This window comes from Nomascus leucogenys, chromosome 2 (assembly GCF_006542625.1).
Source record: "Nomascus leucogenys isolate Asia chromosome 2, Asia_NLE_v1, whole genome shotgun sequence".
NCBI lineage: Eukaryota > Metazoa > Chordata > Mammalia > Primates > Hylobatidae > Nomascus > Nomascus leucogenys.
The window spans coordinates 120,862,595-120,881,480 of NC_044382.1; the positions used below are offsets into that span (position 1 = coordinate 120,862,595).

At 42.7% G+C, this 18,886-nt stretch overlaps 1 protein-coding gene across 1 annotated transcript in view; it reads right to left on the reverse strand.

Annotated features, from left to right (window-relative positions):
* Positions 1-18,600, reverse strand: part of REEP5 (receptor accessory protein 5) — a 46,532-nt gene extending 27,932 nt beyond the window's left edge. Inside the window, exons 1-2 of the mRNA XM_012505389.2 lie at positions 18,161-18,600; positions 17,252-17,345 (exon numbers count right to left, since the gene is read on the reverse strand). Of these exons, the coding sequence (XP_012360843.1) occupies positions 17,252-17,345; positions 18,161-18,278 (212 nt within the window). The 5' untranslated portion in view covers positions 18,279-18,600. The remainder of the gene's footprint in view (positions 1-17,251; positions 17,346-18,160) is intronic.
* Between the last annotated feature and the right edge of the window lie 286 nt (positions 18,601-18,886).

The window sequence follows — 18,886 nt, forward strand, 5'->3', positions numbered from 1 at the left end:
CATAGCTCACTGCAACCTCAAACTTCTGGGCTCATGTAATTCCCTTCACTTCAGCCTCCCAAGTAGCTGGGACTACAGGTGCACACCACCACACCTGGCTACTTGCTAAATTTTTAGTAGAGACAAGATCTCACTGTGTTGCCCAGGCTGGTCTCGAACTCCTGGCCTCAAGCAATCCTGCCTTGGCCTCCCAAAGTGCAGTTTGGCGGCTCCCACACCCAGCCCCAAATATTTCAAAGTACAGGAATCATATAAAATGAATTTAAGAGAGCTGATTATTAAAAAATGGCTTGTAATGTATGCACAAAGTCTGTATTTTTTTAGCTTCCTTCAGACAGAAGCTGGCTAATGTAATAGAAGGCCAAAGGAAAAGCGTAGGCAAGCATGTTAACCAAAGAACACAGTATATCCTTTATGTGTAAGATTTCTTTTCCCGCTGTGTTTCGTTTGGTATAGTATGACTTATCCATATTTAATTGGATTTATTTAATTATTAGTATAATAAAAATTTGTTTCCTGTACCTTCATTCTGGGCAGACGAGATACATAGTTACATTTCACTTAAGGTCTTAGTTTTGTGAACGCGATAGCTCACAACTAAAATACCTACTATGTACTTCCAAAGGAAGCAATTCTCAGGACACACCTGGGAATTAAACAGTCTTTTCTAGAATATGACATAAAAACCTCAAAATCTGATGCGACTGTCATTATTAATCCAGTGGCTTTTAAATTCTTTTGGCCCCAACCCTCGGTAAGCATACATATTACATCATGATCCAGTAAACACACATCTTCATATAAAAATATAAACTTAAATAGATATTTCCTGAAACCATTCTGATATTTTAAATTCCATTCTATTTCATTATTTTTTAAATGTTAGTCAAGTTCCACAGACTGAAAAACAGGAAGCCTAACAATTCAGCTCTTTTAGGAAAAAAAAAAATTTTTTTAATTCATGTCTACAATATGAATTCTAAAGTCCCCATGTTAATATAGTAGAACACTATATAGTAACATTGAAAAGTAGAAATAAAAGAACTCCAAATTGAATACATACATTGATCACAACTTTGCAGAAAACCAAGGCATATGAAAGAAGCCAGGAAAAGGCCACTGAGTCTATTAAGCTAAAGAGATTTTTTTATAGATCTTCTTATATTATTGAAGCATTTAATTGTTTTAATTTAAAATAGCACAATGTTCAATTTAAAAAATGTCTTTATGTGTCATAACAATCACAAACTACCCAAAACAAGAAAAAAGGGAAGAGATGGTCTAGCTCACTCAGGAACCTGAGGTTGAAAAAGGTGAAGTGCCCCATGTAGTCATGGTGAGAGAAGAAAAAAGCTTAAAACTGAGGTTTTTGGCCGGGCACAATGGCTCACACCTGTAGTCCCAGCACTTTGGGAGGCAGAGGTGGGCGGATCACCTGAGGTCAGGAGTTCAAGACCAGCCTGGCCAACATGGTGAAACCCTGCCTCTACTAAAAATACAAAAATTAGCCTGGCGTGGTGGCACATGCCTGTAATCCCAGCCGCTTAGGAGGCTGAGGCAGGAGACTCATTTGAACCCGGGAGGCAGAGGTTGCAGTGATCATGTGAGTGCAGTGGCATGATCACAGCTCACTGGGGCCTCAACCTCCTGGACTCAAGTGATCCTCCCACCTCAGCCTCTCCAGTAGCTGGGACTACAGGTTCACATCATCATGCCTGGCTAACTTTTGTACTTTTTTATAAAGACGGGGTTTTGCCTTGTTCCCCAGGCTGGTCTCAAACTCATGGGCTCAAGTGATCCTCCTGCCTCAGCCTCCCAAAGTACTAGGATTATAGGCATGAGCCACCATGCCCAGGCTACTTATATACCTTCTGATTAGACTTCCTTGTCCAAATTCAGTAGACAAAAGTGATTCTCCAACAAAACACTCTACTGCCTTGTACAAATATGAATCATATTCCAACTTGGCGTATCAGAATAAAGAGGTAGCAATTTAGGCAACATAGAGGATTCATGAAACCATAAGATATGCTCTATGCTCTTAGGTCCCTTGCAGTCTAGCCAAAATGGCCAAGTCATAGAATGGAGGGGTAGAAACCTAATAATTATTTAATTTAACCTTCATAATAGCCATGTAGGATAGGTATTGTTCCTGTATTTGAGCGGAAGAAACCGAGGCTTAGTGTAGAGAAATAACATGTGCACGGCACCCAGTTGCAAGTAGCAAGGATTGGTCTTACACTTAAAACTAACTCCAAAGCCTGTGCTTTGTTCACTATCCTACGCTGTTTTACTAATTAAGAAAACAATTCAGTGGCAAGCTGGAAAGCACTTAGCAAAATGTCCGGTACAAAGTAGGCATTTAACATTTATTGAATTAATATACATACAGTAGGAGGTCATAATCTTACTCTTGGAGGGGACCCCAGAGAAAGGTTAAACTGGCCACAGAGCAGAAAAATAGGAGAAAGGATCATAGTCTCAGTGTCCAGATCCCTGGAGGTCCATTCTACCCTCCACCCTACTCACCTGGGTTTGCAGGGGGGAACTATCAGAAGTGAACAGGATAGTGTTCTGAGTTGGTGTCCTAGTCCACTGGTCCTCAAACTTAGATGATCATCCACACCCATCTACAGAACTTATTAAAAATATACACGCCTAGGTCCTTCTTCAGACCTAGTGATTCAGCTGCTCTTACAAGGCTGTGCAGGTGATCATAATGCAGAACTGTGTTTGGAAACCACCTCAAAGTTCCAGTCTTCAGAGCACCTGCCCTACTTCTTCTAAGGAAGGAAATCCAAATGGCCAGTTTGGGTATAATCGGCTGTAGCCAGAGGGCAGGCTACCCCTTTCCAGTAATGAGTGAGAGGCCAAAAGAGAAGAAAAGTTGGACGTAGAAGACAAACTGAATAATGTCTCTACTAAAATTAGAATAAGTCAACTCTAATATGATCTAGAACCCTCATCTGAATATTCTGAAATTTGTAAAAGGATTCAAGATAACAACACTGAAATAAAACTGTTCACTAAGATTTCAAGAACTGCATCTAAAATCCCCGTATCTGTCTAGCTGGAACTTCAGCCTGCACAGTTCCTTTCACCTCTAGCTAACCCCTAGAGGAGTTGTGGGATGACCTCATGGCAACAGGCAACAATTCCTACCACTCTCTCCACAGGCCTGGTCCACTCTTTTACAGGCTCCTCTCTCTCTAGTACTACCTCATCCTCTGGCAGTCACACTGATCCTGGGCTCAGAACTAACAAACCCACATACAGCTTCTGTGAACAGACACCACAGTCTTAACTGCTCTCTGCACACCTTACTGTCATATTCTCACCACTGTTCTAAAGCCTGTCCACCTAGGCTCAGTGCTACAGCTTCCTTATTCTCTCTCCTGAGGCACCTACCATGTTCTGGGGCAGCATTTTGCTTCCTCAAAGCAGATATCAAGAGAAGCCAGGGGTGGGTGAGCAGCAGAGGCACAACTACAAGGCAGAGGATGTTTGGCAAAACTGTGGGAGCAGCTGGCAGCTCTAAAATTAATCGAGCAGAATTAGGAATCACCATGTGTGGAGTTGGAAGACAGCTCAGAGATGAACTAGTTCAAATTCTACATTTTATGTAGACAAAATGAAATTTAAAGAGAAAGGAATTATATTAAAATGAATTTTAACTTATTAAATTAGAAGGTTACAGAGCATGTGTACGTAAAGGGCAGTAGACTGTTCACATTTTGGCACATCCATACAGTGAAATATTCTGAAGCCTTTAAAAAGGGTATTGATAGGGAAAGATGTCCAAGATACAGTGTTGAGTGTAAAAAGTGAATTCTAATTTTTTGTTTAAAACAAGATGTTTTTGTATGTTTACAGACCAAGAATGATATCCAGCAAGATATGCAATACATTTCAAATTGTACAAAGTTAATCCTGAATAACAGAATTTTACTTAAGGTCTTTGCAATGAGTATGTACTAAAATTGATTAAAAAAAGAAGGGGGCAGGGGAGATTTCCATTTGGAAAAGAATGAGCATCAGAGACTTTCTTTTTTTTTTTTTGATGGAGTCTTGCTCTTGTGGCCCAGGCTGGAGTGCAGTGGCATGATCTCGGCTCACTGCAACCTCTGCCTCCCTGGTTCAAGCAATTCTCCTGCCTCAGCCTCCTGAGTAGCTGGGATTACAGGCACCTGCCACCACGTCCAGCTTATTTTTTTGTATTTTTAGTAGAGACAGGGTTTCACCATGCTGGCCAGGTTGGTCTCAAACTCCTGACCTCAGGTGATCCACCCACCTTGGCCTCCCAAAGTGCTAAGATTACAAGCGTGAGCCACCGCGCCCGGCTGGGCATCACACTTTCCATAATGATTTTCTCCTATGAGACTAGTTTTCTCTATGAGGCTTTGTTAAAAATAAACACTAAAGTGAACATCAGATATATTCATTTAATTTCTCTTTGAGAAAACAGCTAATAATTTCTTTTTTTTTTAAGACGGAGTCTCACTCTGTTGCCCAGGCTGGAGTGCACTGGCACGATCTTGGCTCACTGTAAGCTCCGCCTCCCAGGTTCATGCCATTCTCCTGCCTCAACCTGCCAAGTAGCTGGGACTACAGGCGCCCACAACCACGCCTAGCTAATTTTTTGTATTTTTTAGTAGAGACGGGGTTTCACCTTGTTAGCCAGGATTGTCTCCATCTCCTGACCTCGTAATCCGCCCACCTTGGCCTCCCAAAGTGCTGGGATTACAGGCGTGAGCCACCATGCCCAGCCCAACTAATGATTTTTTTTGTTTTTTTACAAATTTCTCTAACAATGGTCAGATACAATCTGTTTTGTTTTAGAGCATTAAAAGGCCTTCAACACGCACACCTACAGAGACACACAAAGAGAAAAGACAGCCACACAGCTCATCACATTAAATTGACTCATTTTAACTTTCTACTTAAATAAGACAAACTATCATAAGTTACCGACTACACTGAACTATGGAATGGCCAGGCCTTTCCCTTCATTTCTTCTCAGTGCTTTTCTGGCTTTGCAGCATTTCACCATCCTTAGTTTGTAGCTTAATATTCTAGCTCTACTACTTACTAGATATATGACCCTGGGCAAATTATCCGATCTCTCTGAGCCTTAGTTTGTTCACCTATCCAGTATGGATAAGCCTCATTGTGTTGTTGTGAAGATAAAAGTAGTTAATATATGTAAAGCACTAAGAAAGTCTCAGTAAATACTCCCTTAACAGGTATTAATTATAGTATAGTAATAACTTATTATTATAGGGAGATAAGAGATTAAAAAGAAAAGAGAGAGATAAGAAGACTAGTTTCTTTGGCTAAGTAGCTCTCAGAGGGTTTATATTGTTAATAAGGCTAAAAAGGAGATTAGAGTTACCCATCAATTTTAATTATACCCTACTCCAAATCCCATATGCTACAGGTAGTAAGAAGTTAGCTGAAATCCCCAAATTCATGTTTGCAGGTAGGGGGAAGAAATTTGAATATCGCCGAAAACATTTTTCAGGCCCACTCTGCAATGGTAGAATGGCAGAAATTCTTTACATTGGCATTGGACTGGTACATATATGAACACAACTCACTGGCCATCCCTCATCCGGTACACTGGGCCCCAGTAACTGGTACCAGTTCACTCTACCCTTGCTGGCCCATCTAGTTGTTCACACCTTGGCTGCTATTTTCTGAAAGCAAAGGCAAGAACCAAGGATGGCCAAAGAATAGCATTAACACGTGAAGAAAACAAGGTTGAGCAGAGATGATTCTGGGCTGGAATCTCCTTCCCAAATTAAGTGTCATCATTCAGAAAACCTAACATATTCCCTGACCCATGACACAAGTAAGCTGTACATCCTCTAAGGACTTTAGGTGACAATGATGTGTCAATGTATGTTCACCAATTATAAAAAATGCCACTCTGACCAGGCATGATGGCTCACACCTGTAATCGCAGCATTTTGGGAGGCTGAGGCGGGTGGATCACTTGAGGTCAGGAGTTCAAGGCCAGACTGGCCAACATGGTGAAACCCCGTCTCTACTAAAAATACAAAAATTAGCCAGGCATAGTGGTGGGCACCTGTAGTCCCAGCTACTCAGGAGGCTGAGGCAGGAGAATTGCTTGAACCCAGGAGGTGGAGGTTACAGTGAGCTGAGTTCGCGCCACTGCACTCCAGCCTGGGCGACAGAGTGAGACTCCATCTCAAAAAAAACAAAGACAAAAACATACCCCTGTTGTACGTGATGCTGATGGTAGAGGAGGCTGTGTATGTGTAGGCGTAGTGGGTACATGGGAAATCTCTGTATCTTCTGCTCAATTTCACTGTGAACCTAAAATTGCTCTAAAAAATAAAATCCATTTAAAAACAAAAAAGAGAAAAAAAAACTTCACTTACCACCTAGGCATTCTATAATACCAGATTTTTAAAATTATTTTATTACCATCATGCCATTTTAGTTGTTTTGATCTGGAGAGAGTATCTGTCCCCATAAATCTAGATACCATATGTATGCTAATAACTTCCAAATTTGTATCTGCAGCTCAATCTCTCCATTGTACACTGCCTGGCAGTTAACTATTCACTGCTGAATGATGGTCACCAGCATGATCAGATTGTCACGGTAACACTGCTGCTTCAAAACTCCTATTACAGCAACCGGTCACTATCATTGCTCAAGGAAATAGCAGACACTGTTCCTTGCCTATCAATTAGCCAATCCTTCCTACTCACCCACAGAGCCCTGATTTTACATACATGTACCTGGCAAATCTGTCTTGACTCAGGGAAGCTAGGCTCCTGCCCCAGGCCTAGGGGATAAATCAAAGTTAGTACAAATGCACCATGGTAGTCCCACTGCTTTTTGCTAGATACTGACTTTCTTAGCCCCTTCGGAGTTAAGGGTGTCCATGTGACACAGTTCTGACCAATGAAACAGAAAAGGAAATATGGTAGAAGACTTTGGGACAAAATTTTCCTCTGCTGATAAAATAAGAGAGGCGCACAAATAAAAGGTCTTCCAGCTTCCTGCTCTTGAAAGCCTTAGTGCTATATGGCAACAATCTTGCTATATATTGAGGAAACAGGCGTGGGCAAGGAAGATTATACTCCAAAGTCGCTGGAAAAGAGCATGGATTTCTGCTGTAGCGCCTTGAAATTTCAACCTCCAGACTTCTTACATGAGGTAATTCAAGGTCATTATTCTTTAGGCCACTGTAAATGGCTGCAGCTCAATGAACTGACATAAAAGGTATGCAGCATCACCAAAAGCTTTCTAAGCTAAGCTTAAGTTAGTTATCTCGGTATTGGTCAAAATGTGCTCTTCTTCTTTTGCTGAGGTTTCATCTATCAATTAACATTTCAAAATACTTACAGCTAATGCTTCCTTGGAGGGAGACAGGAAAGAGACAACCTTCCATACTATTTCTCAAATTATTTCAGACACAATAAATCCATCTGGAAAAAATCCACTTTTACATGTTCTTAATTCAGATCTATTTTGTTCTTACTATGCAAAATAGATCAAATGCTTTTTTATATGTGAACTGTACAACCTTTTTATATTTCTGTTTTGAGTTCTTGCTTTTAGGACCAAGTTCATATTTCTTATGCATAAGATTTAATATTAAAAAATTGTTAGTCCAAATTATACTCTATGCTTAGGAACATATATACCATTGTACCAATACAGAAGAAAACCACTAGCCATATCACATATTTTTAACTTGGAAGAACAAAACTTTATTGTGTTTTATTCTTTGAATAATGATGTCTTAAGCTGATTTAAGTATAGGAAAAAAATAATAAGACGAGGAACAAAAACTGAAAGTGAAAAAATAAATGAAAGAAAATACTCTTAGGAAGGTTTTTCCTTAAATCAGTGAAAAGCTTAATGACCCAAAGTTAAAGAACTATGACTATGATGAAGTCAATTTTCCTCTTTATATGTTAATGAAACTAACTGCCCTTAATTGAGCACTTACAGAATGCATGATTTGTCCTAAACGTTTGACATGTATTATTCCAACTCCCCACAACCCTATCCCCACCTTTTACATATGAGAAAACTGAATTTTATAAAAGTTAAGCTGTTTGCTCAAGAGGTAATAATCAGCTCCATATACACATGCTTCTGGCTACTCACACCTAAGACACATAGGTACATACTATGTATACTGTGCATGGCTCATAAGTAACTCAGTTGCTACAATTCAAACTAGCCAAATGACATAAAATTAAGTAACAGTATGTCTTCACAGCATTGGCTTTATTATTCAAACCAGTTGTACCAATATCAACTACTTACCAGAGACTGATAGTGTGAAAAAAAAGCAGTTCATTAAAATACATCTATATATCCATTTATATCCATATATATTTTAATTTTATCCATATATGCAGATAAAAACCTTTAAGATGTCCTATTGGTAAAGAACAGAAAGGAGTCATCTTCTGGTCCATCTGCTTTATATTTTATTTCTAATGGGGTAACCTATGTTTAATAGCAAATATTCCAGAGGTTAAGATAGGTTCTTTGAAAATTGAATATGAAGAACATGGACCATAATGTTTATAATCCTTTTTGTTATGGCAGACACATAACTTGACCATCCTCCATGCCCACCATGCATGGGATTGCTTTTGGCTGTATTTATCAGAGAGTATGATGTAGGAATTCCTAATAATTCAAAATGGTTATCCTATTATCAGTACCTCAAATAAGAAGGAAAAAAGAATCAGACATTTTAAGACATAAACACTGGTTCGTTTCCATGCCAATAAGGAAAAGATTTTTCTCCTTCACAGAAAAAAAGAAGGTAGGAAACTATGTGTGATCAGAAAGTTACATATCTTTTTCACTGCAGACTATATGTGCTTTTGAAGCAAGAGAGAAAACCAACAAACAGAACGAGAAAGACTAATGAAAGACTGACCGGGCGCAGTGGCTCACGTCTGTAATCCCAACACTTTGGGAGGCCAAGGCGGATGGATCACCTAAGGTCATGAGTTCAAGACCAGCCTCGCCAACATGGTGAAACCCCGTCTCTATTAAAAAGACAAAAAATTGGTGGCAGATGCCTGTAATCCCAGCTACTTGAGAGGCTGAGGCAGGAGAATCACTTGAACCCAGGAGGTGGAGGTCGCAGTGAGCTGATTGCGCCAGTGCACTCCAGCCTGGCTAACAAGAGGGAAACTCCATCAAGAAAGAAAGATGAAAGAAAGAAAGAGCGAGAGAGAGAGAGAGAGAAGGAAGGAAGAAAGGAAGAGAGAGAGAGAGAGAGAAAGAAAAGAAAGAAAAGAAAAAGGAAAGAAAGAAAAAGAGAAAGAAAGGAAAGAAAGAAAAAAGAAAGAAAAGAAGAAAGGAAGAAAGGGAAGGAAGGAAGGAAAGAACGAAAGAGAGAGAAAGAAAAGAAAAGAAAAAAAGAGATTACAGAGGCTGTAGAGTGAGGATAGCTAGAACCTGGGAGGTCAAGGCTGCAGTGAGTCATGACTGCACCACTGCACTGCAGCCTGGGTGACAAGAGTATGACCCTGGCTCAAAAAAAATTAAGATGAGTCTATAGAATACCTATAATGAAGTATAAAGAAAAAAATGCAGTCATTCAGTGGTCAAATCTTTTGGTGTTTAATTACAGTGATCTCATTTACCACTGTCCACCATTTTGTTTTTAAATGCAAAATGGAAGAGTCAGTCACAGTCAAATATAACAACGTGGAATGTTGACAGACATCCCTACACTTAAGACTGAATTGGTCCCAACACACCTGTGACCTATGTCAATTAACTTCAGTTTGTGGCCTTGATTTCCACAGCTGTTAAAGGTGGCTATCACCCTAGCAGCTTAGTCTCTAAGACCCCTTTTAGCTAACATTTTATAACTCAAAACTGAATGTGTGTGTGTGTGTGTGTGTGTGTGTGTGCGCGCGCACCCAGGAGTTTGAGACTAGCCTGGGCAACAGGGCAAAACCCCATCTCTACAAAAAATACAAAAAATTAGTACACGCCTGTAGTCACACCTACTCGAGAAGCTGAAGTGGGAGAATCACCTGAGCTTGAGAAAGTCAAGGCTGCAGTGAGCTGTGTTCATGCCACTGCACTCAGCCTGGGTAACAGAGTGAGACCCTGTCTCAAAAAAACCAGGCTGGAGTGCAGTGGCGCAATCTCGGCTCATTGCAACCTCCGCCTCCTGGGTTCAAGCAGTTCTCCTGCCTCAGCCTCCCAAGTGTGTGTGTATTTTTTTGAAACAGGGTCTCACTCTGTCACCCAGGCTGAGTGCAGTGGCATGAACACAGCTCACTGCAGCCTTGACTTTCTCAAGCTCAAGTGATTCTCCTACTTCAGCTTCTCAAGTAGCTGAGACTACAGGCGTGAACTAATTTTTTGTATTTTTTGTAGAGATGGGGTTTTACCATGTTGCCCAGGCTGGTCTCAAACTCAAGCAATGCACCCATCTCAGCCTCCCTGCCTGTCCCCCCAAAAAAACTGCTTGAATGATTGATGGTAAAAAAGATTAATGCCAGGAGCAATAAAAGAGCAGATGCAAATCCCACTAGGATAACGCTTTGTCAATAAAACTAGTGGTTCTATAAGTATCTGTGTTAGATTGCTATCATAAAGTTTAACTTAATCTCAAGTACCCTCACAACTTAGATGGGGAACAACCTAAGCTGCCTTTTCCTAGGTAAAGGAGGGCCACCTTAGATGTGGAGAGCAGTCTAGACAAGTAAGTGATCCCTTAACTAGATCACTTGGTCTATCAGAGGCTGCAGGATATATATAGTAGCCACATGACTCAGAGTGACTGATAAGCTCCACACCCTGGAATCAGGAAAGTGTGCAAGTGACAGAATGAAGTCAGGGTACATTTCTACAGCCCCAACTTATATTTCAGCTGCTACAAAAAGTAATTTCATTCAGAATTTTGAAATTGTTTTAAAACTTCTGCCATATTAATTCATATTTCCCCAAAATTAATTGTTAATGTTATGAATCACCACTAAATACCTTAACATGTTACATTTGTATTTATACTTGTTTTAAATGCCATGTGAAAAAATTGAGTTAAAAACTGAGTCCTCATTCAAAGTCAGTCCTGAAAAAGACAAGTCCAGGTCAGAAGGAGATGAGGGAGGCTATGACAGAAAGAAGGACCAATAGACTAAATCTCCTTCATTTAGGGCCTTCATAAAGAGAAAAAAAAAAGTTCATAAGGAACATTCCAGAACAGAGTATTAGAAATGAGATCCTCCTCTACAACTGCTTTAGAGCCCAGAAACTCTGATCATGAATAAATAATTTAAATCATTCATCTTATTTGCTTTTTAAAACTTTATTTTCTTTATGACACAGGCAAGCGGGAGAACCTTAACTGAAACACTGGCTGTCATTATTTTACAAAATAGTCACAAGTTGTTTTAAGGATATTTTTATTACTTTTTCATTTCTCCACAACATTTTATCTTAAAAGAGTTCAGCACTCTTAGCAGTAATGTTAAGTGAAACAAGGACAGTAAAAAAAAGCTGAGGAAGGTTAAATGTTTAAATGCTTAAGATTTCAGATTTAAATTAAGTAAATTAAAGATTTAAATGTTTAAATAAATTGCTTAAGTCACAATTTGCAGAATGCCAGTTATATTTTTTATCCAAGTGCACATCGGCCAGAAGGCCACATTGGCTTGTGCTTCATACTTCCCCAGAAGGCAAAGAGCAGGCAGGCATTGCTCTGCTCTTCAACACTTTGACAAAGCACATATAGATCCAGAGAGAAAAGCTAGCGTAATGGGAACATAGACAGCTCAGTAGAAAATATATCTGCTCTGAAGTTCTCATGAGTAAAAAAAGAACAAAACATAATTACAAGTTTTCAAAAAAAAAAAAAAACCCACAAGAAAACAAATACACACCCTACTAATGAGTCCAAGAAGAGAACTACAAATACACATCCTCCACTACTGTTAAGGAAACAGCTCTGCTTCCAATGACTGGCTGCGAAACAGAAAGTGTCTGTTCACAACTGTCATTCACACCACAGTGACTTTCTCAAAGTCTCCTCTGGGTAATAAACCTCTTTAGGAGTCTGTCACTGCACACCTTAAGGAAGTAGACTGCAACTCTTTTTAACTTGTGTTCCCCAGAATGTGTCCTCCCTCTGTGTGCTGAGCATCATTTAGCTAAGAGGATGTTGTTGCTTTTACTTATGGTTAACTGTGTTACAACTGTTGTAGATATTTTCATTGTTTTTTTTTTTCTTCAAATTTACCTTCTCGCCATCCCTTTCTGATCTGACCTTGATAGGGGTCATCCCCAAACATCTCCCCTTGAGATACTTGTCTCTTGAAACAGAACTAAAGGCAACGCTGCATTCCCTTAGGAAATCCAGTTCAGTGTGCTATTTTCAGGTGGCCTTGCGCTAGTAAAACAGAGCAAGCCTCTGCTGTCATAAGTCGAAGCTACATAACAGATAAGAAAAAGAAATTGTTAGTAACATATTCTAACTAATGCCTACAAAACACAGTCAATGCCTGTGTGTGCAGATATATGATTTGGGATGGCAGTACCTTACTTGAGAGAGGAAAAATACACTACACAAAGGTAATGTATTGACAGGGTCAACTGTTTTTTTAAAAAGCCTACATTTTTCAATTTTCATCTCTACATAAGGTTATGTTGTGTTTGTGGGACATTCAAAGAGCCACAAGGGAGATAGTATAACATAATCATTAAAAGCATGAACTTTGGAGCCAGATTCTTTAGATTTAAACACCAGTTTCATCACCTGCTAGTTGTGAGACCTTGATCAAGTTATTCAAATTCTCTTTCTGTGTTTCCTCATCTGTAAAAATGGGAATAATCATAGCACTTACATAATAGGGTTGTTCTGAGGATTAAATGAGCTATATTTGCAAAGAACTTAGACAGAGATATGTACGTATCTGTTAAATAAAATGCTACACAGATTTCAAGAGCCATACAAAGAGCTAAATGCAATATAACTCTTTACATCAGCAGCAAAAGTTTAAAATGGGCTTGTGAGGACACACAGAAACTAAAATGACACATCACCGAACTGGATATGAGATTTCAAAAGTATTGTTAAAGATTAAACATATAGTGCTGGACTCTCGTCTTGAACTCCTGGCCTCAAGCAATCCCTCTGCCTCAGCACCCCAAAGTGCTGACATTACACACGTGGGCCATCATGCCCAGCCCCCTAAACATATTTAATCTTTCTAACATTGGCACTAAAATATGCCTAAATGTGCTTTACATTCCTGTGTAGTTCCAGACCAAGACTGGCCTCTGTGTGACCTTGGGAAACATACTCCACCTTTCTCTGTCCCTGAACTGTCATTTTAAAACTAAAGGAACTGGACTACCTGTTTGATCTTTAAGGCCCAACTCTGATAGTCCCAGAAAGGTGGCAGCCCGAGTCTTAAGGAAAATATGAAATAAAAAGAGGAAAAGTAATAGATATTTTTATAGAATTTTAAACAAAAAGTTACTGGGTAGGACAGAAAGCAAACCTTCCCCTTTCCTTAAATAGAAGATAAAGTCTGAGTTTGCCGCACAATTCCATTTGTACAAAAGAGCAAGTACAGGACTAGAGCCCTGGCTCACTAGCGCCCACTCTGGAGGGACTGCACCAGGAGGACTTATTCACATATGAGGGTGCAGCACAGCATACACCCTCCAGCGGACTCTTATTTGTGCAATCCCATTAAAAGCAGGGCTGCACTAGACGTTAAAGGCCACAGATTGCATGATTCCATCTACATGAAATGCTCAGAATAGGCAAACTCATAGAAACAGAATGCAGATTAGTGGTTTCCAGGAGCCGGGGAGGAGGAATAGGGAGTGATTGGTAATGGTTTCCCTTTGGGGTGATAAAAATGTTTTGGAATTAGACAGTGGTGATGGTTACACAACTCTGAACAGACTAGCCACTGAACTGCATACTTTAAAAGTGTACAATTTATAAGTATCTAAATTATATCTTAGCAACGGGGGGGAGGTCTATCTTTATAATAGAGATTTCCAGTAGTCTGCCTCCTGTTATCAGTAAAAGAGGGAAGTAAGGAGATTAAGGTAATTATGTCAACAGTTCTTGGTGAAAGGAAGGCTGGAATTAGATTCTGAATTGCTTATATAAGATGGCCAAAAATTCTAGAAACTAGAAGTCAGAGATGAAAGGCCCCGTTCTCAAAGAGCTCAAAGGGAAATTATGAGCACGGAAAGAACAACCAGTAGGAAGAGGGGTATACAATAAGGTACTGGTTGCTCCCCAGTGAGCAATGGCCAAGTCTTCAACCGTCTACATGCTCCAACGTGCAGCAGACCCTGACCAGGAGCCAGGTGCACCTGAGCTTCACTCACAGACTTCCAAAGGGAGTCCAAAGGGAGAAAAGCTAGGAAGCCAAGTGAGCTTTTCCCAATTTCATCTTTGCATCCTGCAGTCTCTTGACCCAATACTGACACTACTCCCCTTCCTGTGATGGCCCAAGGAGAGGAAACAGCAAGAGACAAGCTGAAAGGTGAGAAAGGAAGGAAATAAATTACTGGCAATAGTTTGGCAAGATTGCGAACTCCTCACAGAGGTCACAGCAGCCAAAGTGACCTTAAAATACAAATCGTATCATGTCACCCCCTGTTTAAAGCCCATCCAAGGCAATCAAAAAATGCAAACTCCCTAGCACCATCTGGAATGAAATGCACACTTCCACCACTGACCCTACCTGCTGGCACCTGCACCTCTCTGGTGCCTCCCCCACCACTCTTCGCTCACACAGAGCTAAGCTGTGTGCTGCCTCAGGGCCTGACACACTCTTCTCCCTCTCCCTGGCTCTGCTCTTGTCTGGCCCCTTCTCATTCCTCAGGCCTTAACTCAGATAGTGTCTCAGATAAATAGCTAAAGAGGGTTTTTCCTGTTATTCTGTACCAGAGCTGTTTATTAACTTTACAGGGCTTACCACATGGTCACTACTTTGCCTATTTCTTGCCTGGGTAGACTGCTCATTCAACAAGGACAGAGAGTATGACTACCTCATTTCTTGCCATATCTAAAGTGCTACCACAGTGCCACACATATGAGTGGCATTTGATTTTTGCTAAATAGATGAACCTGTATTTAAAAAAATAACTCTGGCTAGGGAGCATAAGAGTTACAAGAGGTATGGAGAATAGCTAAAATGAAGGTGACTGCTATGGTCTGAATGTTGTGTTCCCCCCACATCCATATGTTGGGACCTAATACCCAATGTATTAGTATTAAATAGTGGGGCCTTGAGGTGGCATTTAAGACATGAGGGCTTGGCCAGGTGTGGTTGCTCATGCCTGTAATACCAGTACTTTGAGAGGCTAAGATGGGTGGATCACTTGAGGTCAGGAGTTCAAGATCAGCCTGGCCAACATGGCAAAACCGCATCTCTACTAAAAATACTAAAATTACCTGGGCGTGGTAGCACATGCCTGTAATCCCAGCTACTAGGGAGGCTGAAGCAGAATTGCTTGAATTTGGAGGGGGGAGGGGCGGGGTGGGGGCGGCCAGGGATGGGGGTTGCAGTGAACTGAGATTACCACACTGCACTCCAGCCTGGGCGATATAGAGCGAGACTCTGTCTCAAAAGAAAAGAAAAAGGCATAAGAGCTCTGCCCTCATGAATGGGATTAGTGTCCTTATAAAAGAGGCTTGAGGGAGCCAGTTGGCCCTTCCACCATGTGAGGAAGCAGTGAGAAGATGCCATCTTTGAAGCAGGGAGCAAGCCCTCACCAGACACCAAATCTGCTGGTGCCTTGGTCCTGCATTTCCCAGCCTCCAGAACTGTGAGCTATAAATTTCTATTGTTTATAAATTACCCAGTCTAAGGTACTTTGTTATAGCAGCCCAAGCAGACTAAGACAATGTTCATAGGTCACACTTTAAGCAACATGGATTTTGATGCTACTAAAGACCATCATTTTCAAATACTTTTTCTTTCTTTTGGACAATTATACAATCATATCGGTTATGCAATGAACAGACTTGATTAGACTAATGTAACACTGACCGCCTGAGTATTTCCTAACGGGGGTCTGTATGCTTTATTCTGGGCACACAATCCCGTTTTTCCTTGAGTCTCCTCCATAAAGCAGAGCCTGGAGTAGACCTCAGGGCTATATGTAGCTAGACTTTCTGGAGTATGACTAAATGTCTGTACCAGACTAACACAGTAACAACTACTAGGTAACTGCAATTTAACTGCTCAAATCAGAACTAATTTCTAAAACATGTTTCTTCCCTTATAGTCATAGACTAAATTCTAGCCTAACTAGTGACAGACACAAGCTGTAATAATGTGTTATATGTGTCTTAGCCTCCTAGTTGAAAATTTTTTCTTCCTTTATTTTTATCCCTAAGGTTGAAGAAAGGAGCAGAGACCAACTGAATGAAGGTAAAAACCACTGGCTTTCTTGGGAAGAACTGTAGAGCAAAACAAAATTCATTTCTGGAGAGGGATAATTCCTACTTGCACGAATGGAAAAATAAAATTGTAGAATTAAAAAAATAAACACACTGTAGAATAAAAACAACTTTGGTAATAAATTCAGATCCTAATCGTAAAAATTCATTTTTTAAGTAGCTCAGTTATATAAATCAATCACTTATATAACCAAGGAGCTATATCATGGAGCATTTTTAAAGGTTTTTGTTTTTACACTAGGGTAAGCATTTCCCAAGTTTGTCTGTAATAATGTGGCTTTTTCAAAATAAAAGAAAAAGACAAAATTCTCCCTACTGTCTGAATTAACATAATTATGAATTAAGGAAGACCTAATTGATAGGGTTTTATTCTCTAGGTGCATAAATATATGGTGAAATCCCCATTAAAATAATTACTAGACAGACGTGCTCAGCTCCCTGTACCTTCTGAGATCCTCCCACCAGTAAAGGCAGGACGACAGAGTGGTAGCCCTTTCCTGTTAGTGTGCCAAAGAGGGGGACACTGGTTACCAGGATAATCTAATGAAAACACCTTTAGGCTAATCGTCAAGAGATACGGATTAAGTTAAGATTCCACAATGGTGAATACTATCCCCACCCCTTATGTCCTAACCCCATCCCTCCCCGCCGAGCTTTCACTTTTCTCCCCGGGAAATGCGGATGTGCAGTCTACTGCAGCAGCCCTGCGGTGGGGTGGCGGGCGGGGGGGGGCGGGTGGGGGGAAGGGAGGAAGGGAAGGGGACGGCTGCAGGGTGTGTCACTTACGAGATGTAGGCTGGGTAGCCAAATCCTATCAGGTTGCAGAGGAGAGAGGCTCCATAACCGAACACCAGGTACAAGGCCACCAGTCCGATGACACCTGGGGAACATAAGGAGAGAAGTGGGTCGGGCAGCATGAGAGCCGTTCACGCGGGACAGCCGCCGCCCACACCGCGAGGCTAGGCCTGTTGTAGGAGTTTTCCTCCCGGCTCGATTAAAGGAGCGAGAAAAACAAACCACACGGAAGCTGGGCCTGCGCGTCCGCGGGGCCATGCCTTGAAGTCTGGGGATACCAGGCAGCCCCGCCGTTGTGCCTCTCCTACCTCCCGCAGGGGGCCCCGGCGCTTTGCGCAGCAACCCCCGGCGCCCGGGACGGCCCGGGGCACCCCTTTCCGCCCTCTCGCAGGGCCCTCTGGGCAGCGCTCCAGCCTGGGAAGCTGCGCTCCGCGGGGAGCGTCCCCAGAGGCCAGGACTCCCGCACCCGCTGCAGCAGCAGCCCCCGCCCACCCGAGGGGCGCCCCTCCCCGGGCGGAGCTCCACGGAGGGTCGGGTAGGACCGGGTACCTCCGTCAAAGCGCCCGCTCGCAGGGGCACCGCCGTCCGCGCCCACCGCGCCAGACCGCAGGAATAGGGCGCCGGGCCGCGGGGTGGACACGTCAGCGCTGGCCCTTCCAGCTGCCAGCGCCCGGCGCCGCAGCTGCCCTCCAGGCCCGCGACCGTCGGCCTGGGCAGCCCCGGCGGGGTCCTCCAATGCCCACGCTTCCCGGGAGGCCAGCCTGATCCCCGAGGATGCTGCTTGTCCCGTCTGTCTCCGACTCCACCTTTCCCGAGTCCTCTCCCTGCTTCCTTCCCCAGCAGCTGGGACAGCGGCGGCTCCCATGGCCCTGCCAGCGGCGGCGACCCCCGGCCACCTACCAAGAGCGATGAAGCTCCGGTTCACGCCGGTCTTGGCTTCGAGCTTGGCCAGAAGGTCAGTCATGCAGTTCTTCTCGTGTAGGAACCGGTCGAACCTCTCCCTCATGGCCGCAGACATGGCGGGGACCGTCTCGCAGCCCGGGGCTGTTCCTAGTGCCGGATAGACTGGAGCGGGGACTGCGGCGGGGCAGCGGCAGGCGGGGACCGCGGCGAGTCTACGCGTCCTCCACTCGCCTCCGCTCGCCCCGCCCGGCCGCCGCGCGCCCCTCCTTCCCCGCCCCGTGCCAGGGGGACAGCGCCACACCCCGGCGGGGGCGGGCCTGCAACTCCGCGGCCGCTGCGAGGTGGCCTGGCTGTTGACAGTGTTAACCCATTGCTGGGTAAAAAGGATGTGGCGTGGGGGCGTGCATTTTGTGTCTCTTGTGGGTCCCCTTCTCAAATCGGACTATTGCAAAAAGCAGGCAGAAAGGAGGCAGGCGTCCTTGTTGCTCCCGCTTGCAATTTAGTGCGACGAGTTTGGCACCTACATTGCTGTGCTAAACCTGCTAAGGCATTTTTGACCTAAAAAATTGAAATGTTTGAGCATCGTGAAAGAACTCTTTGGAAGCAGGCCTGCTTTCTCCCTCTTTGCCTTAACTTGGCAGTTTTTCTCACCTACAGACAATCGTTGCCTTGTAAAGACCCTTGAAGAAATCTAACACATCCTCCCTGGGGTACACCTTTTCC